The following is an 18,759-nucleotide window of genomic DNA, read 5'->3' as shown; positions in this document are numbered from 1 at the left end:
AAACTCAATAATACTTGTAACAGCTGGGTGTGGTGGCTGCCACCTGTAATCTCAGCACTTTGGGAGGCTGAGGCAGGTGGATCACTTGAGGCCAAGAGTTCAAGATCAGCCTGGCCAACATGGCGAAACCCCATCTCTACTGAAAAATACAAAAATTAGCCAGGCGTGATGGTACTCCCCTGTAATTCCAGCTACTGGGGAGGCTGAGGCATGAGAATTGCTTGAACCCAGGAGGTAGAGGTTGCAGGGAGCCCTGATCACACCACTGCACTCCAGCCTGGGTGGCAGAATGAGACTCTGTCTCAAAAAATAATAACAATCATAATAAAGACCCCGGAAAATTCCAACAATGAGAAAGTTTTTTCTATTTGAAGGCTAAATTTTAGCCTTAGTAGATTCTTTTTTGTTTTTTTGAGATGGAGTCTCACTTTGTTGCCCAGGCTGGAGTGCCGTGGTGCAGTCTGGCTCACTGCAACCTCCATCTCCTGGGTTCAAGTGATTCTCCTGCCTCAGTCTCCCGAGTAGCTGGGATTACAGATGTGTGCCACCATGCCTAGCTAATTTTTGTATTTTTAGTAGAGATGGGGTTTAACGTGTTGTCCAGACTGGTCTTGAACTCTTGACCTCAAGTGATCCACCTGCCTCGACCTCCCAAAGTGCTAGGATTATAGGCATGAGCCACCATGCCTGGTATAGCATTAGCAAATTCTTAATTAAACCATAGAGAGAAAGGTAAAGACTCTTAGGAAAGGCTGAATAGGCTCAGCTATCTAGGTTTCTGGGGAAACATGTCCCCTAAAGAGTTTGTATTTTTTTAACTGAAAATCATTGTAAACTAAACATTTCTATAATGTTAGCTAGTCCTTCTTAACACATTATTTAGTATTTGTACTCCCACGAACTCTGTAATAGTTATTTTAATATTTAATAGCCTGTAACTGCTTGCTACCTTAACTGAATTTTTTTAACTGCCTGTTTTTAACTGTGATGGGTTTAGGACATTGAGTAAAGGGTCACTTGTACTGTTTCAGAATGTTGTGTTTTTGTCTCATTTTATTCACCGCCTCTACATGCGCATTTTACTGTTCTGTTTTTCTCTTTAGCTATCCTCATACCACCCAAGGCAGTCTTCCACCTGGACAGTTTCTGGGCTGGCCACCAGGAGCTCTCTTGTGCTGGATGGGATGGGAGATATTTCTTGTGCTGGCTGGGATGGGAGCCTTTTCTCCTAGGGACTCAGTGTGATCCCTCTGAAATACTGCGTATTTCTGTCAGCTCTCCAGACCTTGGCCTCCCAATTTGCTACTTGTCATTCTAGCAGAATTTACTGCTTTGGGCTTATTCTGGCCACCTCATTATTTCATTTGGAAATGCATCATTAAATACATCATTTCATGTTGTCATTGTGAACGTATGTTCGTCGCAAAGCTTAAAAATAATATGATGATATTTTCTGCCTAGGAGCTAAAAGTCAGTATTTTGGCTCTTGCCACCCAAATCCTGACTGGATGTGATGAAGTGTTGGAAATGCTACAGCAGGTCACAACTGCCCTCATAAATAGTGACATAGCAGACCGTGAGCAGAGGTGAGGAATGGATGGTGGGCTGTGACCAGCTGCCCTGTGGGAAGAAAAATTTGTTTATTGAAATTAAATATTTTTAGAATATAGAAGGATCAATTTTTTGTGAGAATAGGCTAAAAGGGCAAGTGTTTGAAAGCCAAGTGCAGTCACACTCTTTTGTGTGCTTTCAGGTGAGATTGGGCCAACAGCCATGATCTAAGGGTAGCGAAGTTGTGGAGGGCACAGCCTAATCTCTGCCACTTGAGACTTCTACCGCCATCACTCCCAAAATGGCCTTTCCTTTAATTATCGAGGTCAGCACCATGCACACTTAGTTTCCTCATGATAAAGACTTTTGGGAGGAATAAGTGACTTATCAACTGCTACACAAAGGATGACACTGATGTGGTACCTCAAGATTTTACTGTAATTTTACTTCTCCAAATACATGTCTGACCTCTCTTTCACAGTAATAAAGCCCTTTCTCAGCCCTTCACATTAAAATTTCTGCTGTAACCCCGTCTTTACTAAAAATACAAGAAAAAAAATATTAGATGGGCACGGTGGCAGGCACCTGTAGTTCCAGCTAGTGGGAGGCTAAGGCAGGAGAATGGCCTGAACCCCAGAGGCGGAGCTTGCAGTGAGCCAAGATTGCGCCACTGCACTCCAGCCTGGGCGACAGAGCGAGACTCCATCCCCCCCAAAAAAAAATTCTGCTCTGGTTTGATTTTAGAGGTGCATTGCATACTGCGTTTTTTGACAATTTGCATGTTGGAGCTGTAGATCTAAAAGAATCCTACAGTGTAATTTTTGCTTCCGTAACCCTGTCTGTTCCTATGGACTTGGTTCTTACCCACTCCCAGAGAGCAGATAGGAGGTTGGGATTGAGAACAATATAACCCAGATAGGTGTTGCATTGAGGCTTAGTAATACGTAGTTCAGTCTAATGGGAGAGCCTGGGTTTCTGGTTCCACTACTAATATCCTAAGTAGCCTTAAGGAATTTACATAATCCTTTCTTTCTGCATTCCTTAATTCTTCTAGCAGAGGACAGGGATATTAAAAATGTGATTTTAAAGATAAATTAAAAATTTGACTACTTAAATGAGTCAAAATCATAGAGACAGAAAGTAGAATGGTGTTTACGGGGGACTGGGGGCAAGGGGAAAATGAGGAGTTATTGCTTAATGGTATAGAGTTTGGGTTTTATAACACAAAAAGAGTTGTGGAGATGGATGATGGTGATGGTTGCACAACATTATTTAATAACACTGAAATGTACACTTAAAATGGTTAAGATGGTAAATGTTATGCTGTGTTTATTTTACCGTAATAAAAAAAAATTGGGGGAAGAAATCTGCCTGCTTCTGCATGCCCTAGACAAGCCTCAATTTCTCTAGACCAGTAATGGATGTCACAGCTCTGGGCAGGTGAATCAATGTTGTAGCCATTCAATTCCTCCTTTTTAGAGTCACTGTGTAGCATAGTGACCAGCAGCCCCAGAGGCGGGGGAACTTTACAGGTAGTAACCATTGGCATTTTAGAATCCATTTGTAAAGTACTTCAAAGGTGCTATGAAATGCACCATGTAGCAACCTAGAACCTAGAACCTAAGTGGTTCATACACCTGTAATCCCAACAGTTTGGGAGGCCGAGGTGGGAGGATCACTTGTACCCAGGAGATCAAGGCTGCAGTGAGCTGTGATTGTACCACTGCACTCCAGCCTGGGTGACAGAGTGAGACCCTGTCAAAAAAAAAAAAAAAGGCAGCTTATAAATTTTTTGGCAAAGATCAGAGACTGAAGGTGAAATCTATTAATAGCTTTCTTTCTGTTCTTCCCCTCTCCCTCAGTGGCAGAAGGTGGAAAATTTGTGGACTGAATTGCTATCACTGAAAGTGCTTAAGTGGTTTAAGGAGGTGCAGTTTAGGAGAAATTGTCAGATAAAGATGGCATTAGTGCTTCTTCACATGTTTGGGCATTGCTTAGGCTGTGTGTTTTTCTTGAACTTTTTGTAGGTTAAAAGGCTTGGAACAAGTTACTAAGGCTACTATGCTTGGTCACCTTCTTCCAGTGTTACTGACCTCCCTGATGCATCCAAATTTACAGACTCTGATCATGGCCGATGCCCTGATGCCTCAGCTAGTGCAGCTGGTACTCTATACAAGCCAGGTATGATCCTTGGTGTGCCAAAGTGAACTGCTTTTTGGCCAACCTGCTTCATAAGGTGGCTGTTTGCTTTCACTGAAGGCAGAATAAACATAATCCTGCCTTTCAGAAACCAAGGGAAATAATGATGGAACGAAGAAAAATATTGTGTCATAAAAATAAACAAATAACAAGGGAAAACATTTTATTTGTTTGACTAAATTACTAACTGCAATCTTTTAGCAAGTGTTCATGGCTGATCAGCTACAAAAATGCTAATATACAATGCTACTAAAAACCTACCATTATAGTTTGTCTCCTGAGTCCTTGCCAGCTAATAGTAGCTAATATAAATGATGCATTCCATTCCAGCATTAAGTAAAATAATATTAAGTGGTCTAAGTAGCACAGCCTTTCTTAGTAAAGGAGAGCAGACTAGGATTGTAAAAAGATGATTTAAGAGAGACCTCTAAGTTTGGCTCTCATACCATTTAGGTAACTGACAGTAGCACTGGAAGACATAATAATGGTTTTGTGTTTCAGACGGCTTTGCTGCTTAAAACCCAGTGTCCGGTTTTTGCTGAGGTGGGCTGTTCCCCGTGTGGTGCACCAGACCAGAAGTGCAGGCTGTTCCCTGATGAGAGGTAATGAACGCTGCTTCCTTTCAGGAACCCTTTTCTTGTTTTCTTCTGGTGAAAGCCTAGTACTCCTTTTATGAAAAAGATTTTTAGCAAGGATTATCTATGTGAAAAGAAAAAGACTTCGAAATGAAAATTTTAGATAACTGTAACATTGCTTTGTAGATTTACAGCAACTGGTTAGAATAAATTTCCCCATGGAGCAAGAGATTAGTTTAAAATTGATCTGAAATTCTCATATGCTAATAGTGGGGATGTAAAATATTATGACTTTGACAGGCAGTTTGGCTGTTTCTTTTTTTTTTTTTTTTTCTGAGACGGAGTCTTGCTCAGTCACCCAGGCTGGAGTGCAGTGGCTCATCTCAGCTCACTGCAACCTCTGCCTCCTGGGTGCAAGCAATTCTCCTGCCTCAGCCTCATGAGTAGCTAGGATTACATGCGTATGCCACCATACCCAGCTAATTTTTGTATTTTTTAGTAGAGACAAGGTCTTGCCATGTTGGCCAGGCTGGTTTTGAACTCCCAACCTCATGATCCACCCACCTCGGCCTCCCAAAGTGCTGGGATTACAAGCGTGAGCCACCACACCCTGCTGGCTGTTTCTTAAAAACTTAAACACACACCTATTGTATGACCGAACTATTTCACTTTTAGGTATTCACACAAGAAAAGAAAGCATAGGTTCTTACAAAGCTTTTACATTAAGGTTCGTAACAGTTTTGGTTAGAAGAGCCCAAAACTGGAAACAGCATAAATGTCCATCTGGAAACAACATAAATGCCCATCAGTAAGTGAATGGATAAGCAAATTGTGATATAGTCATACAATGGACTCTAATCAGCAATAAAAAGGAATGAACTATTGTTATATACAACAGTGTATATGTAATCTCAAAATACTTAACCCTGAGTGAAAGAAGCCACATCCCCTTAGGTCACGTACTATATTATTTCATTTATATAAAACTCTAGAAAATGCAAACTAATCTCTAGTGACAGCAAATAAATGATCACCTGGGGGAGAAATGGAGTGGTTACAAAGAGGAAGAAGGAAACTTAATGGTATAACAAATGTCCAAACTTATCAAGTTGTATGCTTTAAATATGTGCAATTTATTATGTCAATTATGTTGCATTAAAGCTGTCTTTTAAAAAGATTTCCTGAGTTTCTCTAGAGCAGCGGGCTATGGAATTGAGCTTTTCTCAGTGATGCAAACTTCTATCTGTGCTGTCTAGTTCCATAGCCACAGGTTGTTATTGAGCATCTGCAGTGTAGCTAATTTGACTGAGGAGCTGAATTGTAAATTTTATTTCATTTAAATTCAATTTAATTGAAATGGCCACATGGGACTAGTAGCTACTGTATTGGACAGTAAGGCTCTGCAGCTCAAGCTTCAGAGTTGAAAGAATAAGAGAATTCCGTGGCAACTAAGTTTAAGTCTTAGGAGTTTGTATTCCGCAACCTCAGGCTCCATGCTGTCCTTGAGAGTTCAATTACAGTAGGTAAGAGAACCTTTGAAGGCACTTTTCCTTAGTAAAAATTACAGTGAAAGGTAGCTATGTAGACTCCTGGAGTTTTCAACAATTGGCATGTAGATATCAACAAAAGGAAATTTTTACGGGGTGCTAACCCTATGGGATTTGCAAAGTGGCCAATCTTAAAGATCCTTTACAGTACATTTTTTTTTTTTTTTCTGAGTACATTTAAATGAGAGTTGATCAGGTCTTCTCTTGGATATCAATTGGGCTTCTCTCTTGAGAAAAAGAGAGAAAAATGAAAATATATCTCTGCTTCTTGTCCTAGAAAAAGGCAAAAAAGAAGAAAAAGCAAATATAGTATCTAACAAGAAAGAAAGAAAAAACCCTTAAATGTGGAAATTTTTAAAATGTTTCTGATTGCCACTGATATCAAGCATGTAAAAGCCTCAGTGTTATCATACTGCATGCTGTGGAAAATTAAAGAGCAATTTAATGTTTATATTGTTTTTCCTTTCCTTGGCTGCTAAGCTAAATCACTTTCTCTATTTCTGTTTAGAATGTTAGAAGAGAAAGAAGAGCCAGGATTTCTCACTGGTTTAAAGATTCCTGCCCCATGGGCTGCTGGAAAGACTGTGGAAACAGTCCACCCCGTCAGAGACAACTATAAATTTAAAGAAACGGTCCATATCCCAGGAGCTCGCTGCCTGTACCTTAGATTTGATAGCAGATGCTCTTCACAATATGACTATGACAAAGTGAGTAAGAACTGGGTTATTACTGGTTCCACCTCAAGTAAGCTGAATCTTAGATGCTTCTTATTTTTCTTTGCTGCTGGTCACCATTCTTGACTGATTTCTGTCTGCAGCTATCTCTAAGGAGAACTTTCCTAAGATAAAGTTCTTATCTTTGAAGGGTAGTGATTTAAGAAAGTTAAAGAAACACCACCTCTGCAGTCTAAGAACAGTGTTTTAATGATATGTTGAAAGTGTACTTTGTAAGCTTTCAGGTGCTTAGATGTGAGTGGAAGGAAATGTTCTTTTTCATTCTGCTTACCCCTGCCCTCCCTCTGTGCTTGAAGTTCCCCCAGATGTGTGATGTCCATTCATCTAGAAAGGTCTCACTGCCCAATTCTTGGGGCTTCTCATGTATCTTTTGGGAAAAGGTGGCTTTTTAGAAGGGTTTCAGAGGTGCTAGGATCTGGTTTATATTGATTTAAACATTTGTTGTTGTTGTTGTTTTTTTTTTTGAGGAAGTGTAGTTTCCAACCTGGTGGCTTAACAGTTATGAACAAAAGGAAGCATCTTAGGGGTTGAAACATTTTCTTCCACTTAGAATTATTGAATTGTAACCTGTCATGTGGTCTTAGGGGGAAAGGCTAATGAAATATGTAACATATGAAAGAACAGCTGGAGGATTATCTAATAGCTCTGTACATACTATTTTTATGTAGCTTGTTAGTGATCTGTTGTGTCTGTCTCCTGTGAACTGTGTGAGAGCAAATGGGCTTAAATCCTAGCAGGGGATTCTGACTTCTGAGGCTGGCTTTTTAAAACATTCTATCCGGGGAGGTTTTTAGGTTAAAAATAAAGGACTTCTTAACTGTATATACTATGAGATGGTGAAACACATTTCTGGGCAAGTTATAGAATCCTCTTCCCCATTATCTTTTAGGATAGTGAAGATTCCCAGGTGTCACCAAAGCCTTGTCCTCAAAACTCACCTTAGCTGGAACCAAGAAAATATATGAGATGATCTTTAGTAGGCCTTTCAGAAACATATCTCCTACCATCAGTCCACTGTAATTCATAGCTCCTGGCATTGGCTACCCCCATTTCCCAGGTTCAGGTGAAGTGACTTAATAAAGAAATGGGAGAGTCTGCTGTTTTAGTTGATGTCATTTTGTTTCTCCTTTAAAAACCGTATTTTGCATTTCTGATATGCGCTAACTTATGCCTGCAGTAGACATTAGTGTTAAATGATGAAGCACAAAGAGGCTTACTACATGGATGAAAGTACATTTACTTTTCCAGTGGTCCCTGGCTGGTGTCAGCAAAAGGCCCCAAAGGGTAAGACATCACAAAATGATAAACATTCAGGGCTGAAGATGGAGCTTCAAAATCTGAAGTTAGATGCAGTGAGAAGCAGTCACAGTGCATATTAGAAGACAGGGTTTGGTATTTACAGAAGCCAGAGCTTTATTTTTCCTGTGGAATGCCAAATGAGCTATAAATGTTTCTTCTGCCGATTAGAAAGTCAGCTAGCTGGTTATACATGAATTAGAGAAGTATTGATACATGAAAACTGACCCAAGAAGCAGCCGCCCCCTTTCTGGCCCAAATTTGTATCATTTTCTTTTTATACCATTAAGCAACATCCTAAGAATATATGGCTTATTTTCAATTTGTTGCATTTTTAAAAATTCTTATTTATTCATTGATTTTTTTCTTTGGTGCTTTTATTTTGTTGTTCTGTTAGATATAGTCATATTTCCATCTGTATTTGCTCACTTTACTACTTTTGGGGAGGACTTAAGGGGCCAAACTGTTATTAATGAGTTATATGTTATTAATTAGCATTAAGATAACTATTTCAAAAATATTGATGTACAATAGCTGAGTATAATTATTTAATGTGAGGTCCCCAAGCCAATTAAAGTGTGCTAATATAAAAAGTATACTTCTTTTTATTAAGAATTGTTATTACTCTGTGGCTTCCCTGTAAATACCAATGACTGATTGCATCCAAACTAGTATCAGTTATACCTAAAAAAATCAGGAAATATTAGTTATAATGACACCAATGCCTGGTTATAATTGTATTTTGAACAATTTTTTTTGCAGCCTTTTTATTTGTAGATGTTGTTTTTGTTTTTCTTTTACAGTCTAACAGTATATTTTCTGTTTTGAAGTTGGTGATATATGCGGGGCCTAACACAAACAGTAGGAAGGTTGCTGAATATGGAGGCAACACACTGGGATATGGCAGCCGTAGTGTCTTAGGAACTGGTTGGCCGAAAGACTTGGTGAAGGTATGGTATCCAGTCATAATCACTTCCTAGAAAAGAAAATGAACTTGCAGTCCTCACAGGTCCAAGTACTAACTGTAATCCCAGAAAAACATTTGCCCTGGGGGCTTTTGTTGAGGTGGGGCCACCTTACTAGGCCTGTCAGCTCACTCCTTCTATTCAGAATGATCCTCCTTTCACTTGTAGGACATCAGACCCCTGTTCACTCCCTTTCACAAGTTGCTCCATGGATAGAATTTGTCACAGCATTTTCTTCCTTGTTGATTAAAAGGGTTACTAGATCTTTTCCAGCTTAGTTCTCCTCTATACTCCCTGTTGACAAGTACCCTAGAACCACAAGGCCATTGCAGTGTAAAAGTATTGAGTTAATGTGTTCAGATGAATTTGGGCCTTTGGAGCAAAAACAATTGTCCATTCTCAAACTGATGAAATGAGTGCCATGCTTTGTAATTCGGCCCTCAAACTACTTACTGTGTATCTGCCTGGAATATGAATATAAACTGAAACGTCTGTTAAAACCCAAAAATGTCCCCAAAGTCTGTTCCCAGGGCCTTTATTTCATATACATTATGGACCCTCTTTAATTCAGCCATAGATGGCAAGCCATTTGTTAGAAATTATGGCCAGGTGCAGCTGCTCACACCTATAGTCCCAGCACTGTATCACTCAGGTGATCAGCCGTGGCGGGAGGATCACCTGAGGTTGGGAGTTTGAGACCAGCCTGGCCAACATGGTGAAACACCGTCTCTACTAAAAATACAAAAATTAGTCAGGCATGGTGGTGCGTGCCTGTTATGCCAGCTACTCAGGAGGCCGAGGCAGGAGAATCGCTTAAACCCAAGAGGCGGGGAGGTTGCAGTGAGTCAAGATGGTGCCATTGCACTCCAGTCTGGGCGACAGAGCGAAACTTCATCTCAAAAAAGAAAAAATAGAGAGAGAAATTATGCTCAAGGCCGTGCAAGGTGACTCATGCCTGTAATCCCAGCACTTTGGGAGGCCAAAGTGGACAGACTGCGTGAGCCCAAGAATTTGAGACCAACCTAGGCAACATAGTGAGACCTCATCTCTACAAAAAAAAAAAAAAAAATACAAAAATTAGCTGGGCATGATGCCACACACTTATAGTTCCAGCTACTCAGGAGGCTGAAGTGGGAGGATTGCTTGAGCCCAGGAGGTTGAGGCTGCAGTGAGCCATGATTGTGCCATTGCACTCCAGCCTGGGTGACAGAGTAAGACCTTGTCTCAAAAAAAAAAAAAAAAAATTATTCAAGATTTGATTAACCTTTACTGTGATCTTGCTAATGGGCAACTGTGGCCCATTTCACAGATGCCTCATCCCAAAGGCTACCTCGTCAGGAGAGACACTTAAAGGACGGAGTGTCTAAATGAAAGGGAATGGAATTTGAATCAAAAAGCAAGTGAGAAAAGGAGTGAATTATTGCTGTGGTCCTTTTTGAAAGTAAACCTCTGAAATTCATTGCTCTTTTGAAAATTGTGTATCTTGTTTTTAAAGTGCATTTCCCACCCCCCTCTTAAATTTTAAGGTGGAAGGAGATACAGTCACCTTCTCCTTTGAAATGAGAAGTGGCCGTGAACACAACACTCCTGATAAAGCCATGTGGGGCTTTGCTTGCACAGTTCGCGCACAGGTACTTGAATCTAACCACTGCCGTGGACAAAATGTACTATCTGCTATGTGCCTTGATTACATACATCATATTTGCCTTGGAAACAGGGCAGAATATGAGTCACTCTTTCATCTTTCTTTTCTAGTTGGCACAGTCAACTACTAGCAGCTAGTAGTACTTTTACAGAATAAAACCAGCCATGACCTAATATCAGCTCAGCAGCACAGAAATAAATCTATTGATTGGGGCTCTCTCTTCAAAGCTTGGGGAGGTGACCTGACCCCAGCATCTTTCCATAAGGCAAAGAGGACTCAATAGAACTTAATAGAAATAAGCACTTGGATCCTAGGTTTTAAGAGTAGTTAAGCATCCAGCTGAGCATGGTGGCTCACACCTGTAATCCCAGTACTTTGGGAGGCTGAGGCGGGCGGATCAACTGAGGTCAGGAGTTCGAGATCAGCCTGGCCGACTTGGTGAAACCCCGTCTCTACTAAAAATACAAAAATTAGCCGAGTGTGTTGATGGGCACCTGTAGTCCTAGCTACTCAAGAGGCTGGGGGAAGAGAATCACTTGAACTGGGAGGCAGAGATTGCAGTGAGCTGAGATTGTACCATTGTACTCCAGCCTGAGTGACAGAGTGAGACTCCGTCTCAAAAATTAAAAAAAAAAAAACAAAAACCAGAGTACTTAAGCATCCTACTGACCCCTCCAGTTGCCTGATTCCAAAAACATATTTTAGATTTTGATGTTTCTTAAGCTTAACCAAGCTAAGACTCTCCAGAGTGGCATTAACTGCTAGAATGTAAGCTCCATGAGAGCAGGGATCTTCATTTCATTCTCCAATGTATCTCAGGCACCTAGAACAATGGCTGGCACACAGAGGACACCCAGTAAATATTTCTTGAATGAATTCACTGCAGTCATTGACAATATCACAGTTTGAGCACAGGATGGAAGTGAAAAAACAAAATAGTGATTTATACTTAGGCACAACAAAGAGGAAGCTATCAAAGAGTCAGGCTTCTTTATTTCATTTATACTATTTATTTGATTTGTACTATTGTATATGGGGTCTGATCAACTATTTTCTCTTCAGAATTATGTTGAGACTTCACTCTGGTCATTCCAGTACCACCATCTAGTCATGATTTGGGTGCTGTACCTGTGTCCCCTAGTAGTGATACTCGATGCTGCTCTGTAGAACCCTGTGGTTGGGAACAGTGCAGTGTGGGGCAGTACAGGTAGCAGCCTCTGCCAGTGTACACTGACCATTGTGGTTTACCCCTGTCTGCATTGTAGGAGTCTTCGGAGGATGTCTCAGGAGGCTTGCCCTTTCTGGTAGACCTGGCTTTAGGTCTGTCTGTGTTAGCTTGTTCCATGTTAAGAATCCTGTACAATGGACCAGAAATTACCAAAGAAGAAGAAGCCTGTCAGGAGCTATTGCGGTCCAAACTTTTACAAAGGTAACAAAAAGGTTGAATTTCAGCTAGTGTTGCCTGTAAAGAAAAAAGGACTTTATGTGGAAAAATCCTTTTGGTACATTTCCAGGGTGATTGTGCCTACTGCCTGGCAATCTCCTGGGTGTCATTGTGTCTAAGAAATAAGATGAAAATTACACCATAGTGCTTTCTGGCCCTTACTTTACTAAATTTAAGATTACATCTTTGAACTGCATAAGCTTTTCTCTGACACAATTATTGTCTAATTAAATTGAATGATCCCCAAGAGGATGAGTGGATGTGTGATAAAGCAAACACAGCAGATGTTTATTCATACAATCTAGACAAATGTGTCTATGGACATTAACCATGTCATTCTTTCAGCTTTTCTGTACATTTAAAAGTTTTAATGATTAAATATTGAGGGGGAGCTAGATCCCCAAAGATGGGCTTTCATACAATGCTCATTTTTCTTTAGCTTCTGGAGAAGGTTTGATGAGTAATTAACACAGAATGTTATCCTTCATATGTTTGATGTGTCTGCAAACATCCAATAGCTTTCCAATAATCTTGATGAGAGAGGAAGTGAAGAGCCTCTTTTCTGTCTGCTCAGGTGCCAGTGGCAGGTGGAGGCCAATGGCGTGATCTCCCCTGCCCTTACTCCGAGCCCCTCTCCACTGCCTCTGACCATAGAGGAAGACAGAGAATTCACCTACCCCTCTGATGTCCTCGTGCCTCCTGTTGGAAACTACTTTGATCTGCCTCGGATCAGGCTGCCTCCAGGAATCATGATAAAGCTCAGGGAAATTTCTGGGCGTGCTAGACCTCAATTTAGACCAAGTATAAAGTATGTTGCTGTGTAGTGTTTTACTTTTCCCAGTAGGAAAAAAAGTTTAAACAATTGAAATGGGTGTATTTCTTCTGTGGTCTAGTAAATGAAACTTTAATTTTATGTTTACTCTATGAGTGTTAAAATTAACCGAGTCTGGAGGGCCCACCAGGCAGTATTCCAGATTAGGGGCTCTCAAAATTTGGTCCCCTAGTCAGCAGCATTGGCATCACTTGGGAGCTTGTTAGTTCTTGGATCCCATTTTACACCTGTTGAATCAGGAGGTCTGAGGATGGGGCCCAGCTTAACAAGTTTCCCATGTGACTGATAACATGCTAAAGTGTGACAAGTGCTAGGTTTATCTCTAGTATTTTGACCTTCTACTAGCAGTCAGCCTCTACTTTACTTTCCAGAGTCTAGAGATATGTGTTTATTTTTGATGCCTAGAGAAGTGGTGAGGAGTTCTGTAATCTAGAATGTACAGACTTACAGTTACAGATGTCTGTGGTATTCTTGCTTAAAGTCAAGTCTGTTTTGCAGGCCTCTGCTCTGCCTCCTGAGGCAGGATTTCAGAGAGAAAACTTCAGAGAATATATGAAATTTGAAATGAAAAAAATACAGAAAACACTATTGTTTTCAGCGCAATATCCATATGCACTGAACACTGCAGGCCATAATACTGCATAAAATTAATTAGTGGATAGATGCTGCTGAAGATCCTTTCTTAGCCTTAGCCCTCTTCCAGCTCTAATATGTCTCTAACTCAAAATATAGCAATCATAGAAAATGAAGTCTTTTTTTTTTTGAGAGGGAGTCTCGTTCTGTCACCCAGGCTGGAGTGCAGTGATGTGATCTCGACTTACTACAACCTCCGTCTCCCAGGTTCAGGAGATTCTCCTGCCTCAGCCTCCCGAGTAACTGGGATTACAGGGACATGCCACTATAGCCAGCTAATTTTTGTGTTTTTAGTAGAGGCAAGGTTTCTCCATGTTGACCAGGCTGGTCTCGAACTCTTGACCTCAAGTGATTCACCTGCCTTGACCTCCCAAAGTGCTAGGATTACAGGCTGAAGTCTCTTTACTCTTGATTTTGAGCTTTATCAGCCAATGTCAGTTTTATCAGTTAATATACTAAATTATTTGCCAACATAAGACTCCCAACAGTGCCATTATACTATGCATACCTCTTACTCTATTGTAACAAAGGAAGTGTGGTGAATATTTAATATCTTTAGATCAAAGCCTAAGTTCTCCAACCTATAAAATACTCTCTTGGGCCTGGGGCATGGTGGCTCATGCCTGTAATCCCAATACTTTGGGAGGCCAAGTGAGGAGGATCACTTGAGCCCAGGAGTTCAAGACCAGCCTGAGCAACATAGTGAGAAACCCCCACCCTAAATTTTTTTTCTCAAATTAGCTGAGCATGGCAACATGCACCTGTAGTCTCAGCTACTCAGGAGGCTGAGGCAGGAGGATCCCTTGAACCCAGGAATTTGAGGCTGTAATGAGCCATAATTGCTCCACTGAACTGCAGCCTAGGTGATAGGGGGAGAGACCCTGTCTCTAAAAAAATAAAAAATAAAAATAAAATACAGTATTGAGAAGCTGAGAGCATGGCATACATCTGACTAATTTCCATTGTGGTCACAGAGAAGTGATTCAGCCAGACGTGATGGAGGAAATGGTGGTATCTTGTGTTATTAAGCACTTGAACTTGGTTGATGCACTGCAATCTCTAATAAATTTCCAATATCAAGAAGAACATGCTGAAGAATATGATTTATTGTGTAAAATTATGGGAGAGACTTTTAAGAAGCTCAATGCCATGGAGAGACAGCTGCAGGTAAATGTCTGATAACTATTGGAAATAATTTCTTTCATGGAAATAAAGAAATTTAGAATGTGATCTAATTTTTAAAATTACTATTGTGACTAAAATTTTGAATTGTACTTGTTTTTATTTTGCATCTATTTTAATGTATTTATTAGAGTGTTGCAGAACTGGAACAAAAATGGCAAAGTGAAGTTGATGATGCCATGCAGGGGAAACTGGAGAACAACATGCCTTTCTTTTATGATTACCATTTTAATGAGGTGAGCAAAGTGTATGATTTGTCACTGGGGCATTGCCATTTAGAGAGCAAAGGTATATACTCGTGTGTGTGTGTGTGTGTGTGTGTGTGTAGAGGTAAAATAATGTCATTTCCTCAAATGTTGCACACTCCAAAACTGTAACCATTCTTTAAAAGAGGTTAAATGAAAATTGATTAGATCAACATGCAGTATACAAATAATTACTCATGAGGTTGTTTTCTAAATGATTAATAGTTTTATAAAGATATATAAGGAAGTTGTCATCATGGTCAAATTTTGCTTTCAAGCCTTAAAAAACAAAAAATAGGCAAAATTATAAGCCCTGAAAGAATTCCCAGAAAGTAGTCAATGCCATTTTTAATCATTAAAATATCAAATAATAACTTACAAATGAGTTTCAAGCATAGAAATATGGACCAAAGGTGGTGGTTTTTCTCTGAAATTTTCTGTTCATTTTAATGTATGTATAGTAAAACTTGGTTCCTGCAGATCCTGCATACATCTTTTTTTTCTTTAGAACAAAATGAAAGAACTAGAACTTTTGTGTTCAATGAAGGAAGTCTCCTTTGATGGGAATGATCTTGAAAACATGGTCCTATCACTGAGGTTAGTGGTATTAATAACTATTAAGGCTATTATCACCTTGATGCTCAAAACACATTGTAAAGGTCTAGTCTCTTAATAGCTATATTTTTTTATATTGTGAACTTACTAAATATTTTAGAGTTGGAACTCATTTGGTAAATTGGAAGTTTTGGTTTTAACCTTCAAAAGTTAGCATAGGCATTTGAAACAGAAAAAGAAACCAGAAGTGGCCAGATTTTCTAACACTGTTCCTTGGATGAGGAAACAGGGAAGTAAGCAATGTTGATTAGGTTACTTTTGCGTAGTTTCCCCTGTGTCTTCTCTCCTTCGTAAACACTTTTTTAATGGTTGTTTTTGGTAAGCTAGAGAACAACTCAATGCACATCCATCTTTCTTTATAGGGAGAAGTTCCTACATGAAGTGAATTCTCTTATTCAGAAACCCTCACACCCACTGGCTAAAACAAAGACGTTAGTGAAGAGTTTAATGAACCGAGCCGAGCTTTTGCTGCATGTCACCATCGCGGCCCAGTCGGGCCTCACGAGAAGCATCTCTGGGACCCCTGCTGAAACACCAGGTACTGCTCAAAGATAGCCCCTAATCGGCTTCTGGTCCTACTCTGTTCATATAAGACACGTCAGCTATATTTTGAAAAGTTCACTCTTCGGTACTCCAAGAAAGGAAAACAAAAGGAAATTTTAACATATTTAGTTTTGCCTTATACTTTCTCTACAAAGCACTTGAGTGACAAAAGAAAAACAAAGAAATACTTGTATGTCATTAAATTCCTGTGGTCAACTTCTTGTTTATTCTATATTATTTTATTTTTTGAGACCGAGTCTTGCTCTGTCACCCAGGCTGGAGTGTAGTGGCACAATCTCGGCTCACTGGAACCTCCGCCTCCCAGGTTCAAGCAGTTCTGCTTCAGCCTCCCGAGTAGCTGGGACTACAGGTGCATGCTGCCATGCCTGGCTAATTTTTGTATTTTTAGTAGAGATGGGGTTTCACTATGTTGGCTAGGTTGGTCTTGAACTGCTGACCTCAGGTGGTCCACCCGCCTTGGGCTCCCAACATGCTAGGATTACAGGTGTGAGTCATTGTGCCCGGCCCTGTTTTTGTTTTCATACTAACATATATAATTAGATTTCATAGTATCATATACAATTAGTCAACGTCATGAATCTTGTAACATCATTTTTTCCTCTTTTCTCGAAGCTGAGTTTGCATTTCATCTTTAGTAATTATGTGGAACCTTGTGCTATGACTTACTGGGAGTTAACTTTTCTAGGTCACATTTTATTTATTTATTTATTTTTTTGAGATGGAGTCTCGCTCTGTTGCCCAGGCTGGAGTGCGGTGGCATAATCTCTGCTCACTGCAATCTGTGCTTCCCAGGTTCAAGCAATTCTCCTGCCTCCGCTTCCCAGGTAGGTGGGATTACAGGCACTTACCACCATGCCCAGCTAATTTTTGTATTTTTAGTAGAGACAGGGTTTCGCTATGTTGGCCAGGCTGGTCTTGAACTCCTGATCTCAGGTGATCTGCCCACCTCAGCTTCCCAAAGTGCTGGGATTACAGGTGTGAGCCACCACGCTCAGCCTAGGTCACCTTTTAATTGTTAGCCTAAAAATGCATCTCTCAGGAAAATCATTGAGTCTTCTTACTTAGGATCTGTAACATGGCACAGCCCACAAGCATTCATTCTTAACCTAAGAGATAAAATTAAATAAACATGTTCTTAAATGAAAGCGTCCATGTTACATAGCCCCATTGCCCAGTGAGCAGTAGGGAGCAGGCAAACTTGTTTTCATCCCAGCTGGTCATCTAAGGCTCTTCTCACTCGGGATTTGAAGTCTAGGAGGACTCCCAGGGTCTCACTCTGTAATACAGGTTCTCCCTGAGAACTTCAGGGGAAGACACAGGTTTGGGAGAGAGACATGTGCTGAGTGTGTGGTACAATCACATGCCAGGATGGTCTGCTATACACAAAAGCCCTTGGTAAAGGTCTTGTATATAGACCTGACCACTTGGTAAGGCTATTAGTACTGTCCCAGAGGCTCTTGACCTCAGAGATAACAGTATCTTCAAAAATTATACTTTTTTAATATTTAAGCTGTCTAACCACTCTTAAGACAGATACAAAATGGTTTTCTCAGCTGGGCACAGTGGCTCATGCCCGTAATCCCAGAACTTTGGGAGGCCAATGCAGGAGGATTGCTTAGACCAGGAGTTCAAGACCAGGCTTTGCCACATAGCAGGACCTGGTCTCTACAAAAAAACATAAAAATTAGCCACGCATGGTGGCATGCACCTGTAATCCCAGCTACTTGGGAGGCTGAGTTGGGAGGATTGCTTGAGTCCAGGAGTTCAAGGCTGCAGTAAGCCATGATTGTAGCACTGCACTTCAGCCTGGGCAACAAAGCAAGACCCTGTCTCTAAATAAATAAATAAGTGAAAATGTTAGAAAAATAAAACAAAATGGTTTTTATCTGCACTTTCTCAACATCTTTTTTCGTAGCTAGTCTTGACATACAGTTTTATCTTCTTTCCATTTAAGGATTGTTTTATAAAACAACTATTTCCCTGGACAGGGTTAAGGAGTATGTCTTATAGAAAGACCCATTCAGGTTCCAACTCAAGTGTGATATTTATTCTTACCAACTATGATCAAAGCAGAGGTATCATCAAATGACAATAAATCAGCTAAATAGATCTGGGGTTAAAGCGGGGAAAAAGGCCATCTCTGAAAAAAATGGATTTGGATGTATTTGAATTAAGAAATTTGGGCCAGGTGTGGTAGCTCACACCTGTAATCCTGGCACTTTGGGAGGCCAAGGTGGGCAGATCACTTGAAGTCAGGAGTTCGAGACTAGCCTGGCCAACATGGTGAAACCCCATCTCTACTAAAAAAATACAAAAGTTACCTGGGCATGGTGGTGCACGCCTGTAATTGCTGCTACTTGGGAGGCTGAGGCAGGAGAATCACTTGAACCTGGGAGATGAAGGTTGCAGAAAGCCGAGATCACAACACTGCACTGCATCCTGGGTGACAGAGCAAGACCCATCTCAAAAACATAAGAAATTAAAAAATGTTAACAAAGAAATTTGTGCTTTCTGGCAATTACTTGCTATGTCCTCCCTTGCTTTTTTTTTTTTTTTTTTTTTGAGACGGAGTCTTGCTCCGTCTCCCGGGCTGAAGTGCAGTGGCCGGATCTCAGCTCACTGCAAGCCGCGCCTCCCGGGTTCACGCCATTCTCCTGCCTCAGCCTCCCGAGTAGCTGGGACTACAGGCACCCGCCACCTCGCCCAGCTAGTTTTTTTTGTATTTTTTAGTA

At 40.6% G+C, this 18,759-nt stretch overlaps 1 protein-coding gene across 5 annotated transcripts in view; it reads left to right on the top strand.

Annotated features, from left to right (window-relative positions):
• Positions 1-18,759, top strand: part of HECTD4 (HECT domain E3 ubiquitin protein ligase 4) — a 228,613-nt gene that overhangs the window by 121,795 nt on the left and 88,059 nt on the right. For 3 of the 5 annotated variants that reach the window (XM_023203776.3, XM_023203754.3, XM_023203765.3), the window contains exons 18-29: positions 1,462-1,586; positions 3,579-3,732; positions 4,252-4,352; positions 6,381-6,579; positions 8,706-8,852; positions 10,394-10,498; positions 11,778-11,941; positions 12,531-12,764; positions 14,396-14,588; positions 14,735-14,839; positions 15,357-15,445; positions 15,826-16,001. In XM_023203776.3, coding sequence (XP_023059544.1) covers positions 1,462-1,586; positions 3,579-3,732; positions 4,252-4,352; positions 6,381-6,579; positions 8,706-8,852; positions 10,394-10,498; positions 11,778-11,941; positions 12,531-12,764; positions 14,396-14,588; positions 14,735-14,839; positions 15,357-15,445; positions 15,826-16,001 — 1,792 coding nt within the window. The remainder of the gene's footprint in view (positions 1-1,461; positions 1,587-3,578; positions 3,733-4,251; positions 4,353-6,380; positions 6,580-8,705; positions 8,853-10,393; positions 10,499-11,777; positions 11,942-12,530; positions 12,765-14,395; positions 14,589-14,734; positions 14,840-15,356; positions 15,446-15,825; positions 16,002-18,759) is intronic. The other 2 variants (XM_023203793.1, XM_023203783.3) reach the window with 1 other exon arrangement.

The sequence above is a fragment of the Piliocolobus tephrosceles genome, chromosome 10, assembly GCF_002776525.5.
Source record: "Piliocolobus tephrosceles isolate RC106 chromosome 10, ASM277652v3, whole genome shotgun sequence".
Classification (NCBI taxonomy): domain Eukaryota; kingdom Metazoa; phylum Chordata; class Mammalia; order Primates; family Cercopithecidae; genus Piliocolobus; species Piliocolobus tephrosceles.
Note: the sequence above shows the minus strand (reverse complement) of the source record. Positions and strands in the feature narration are given on the sequence as shown.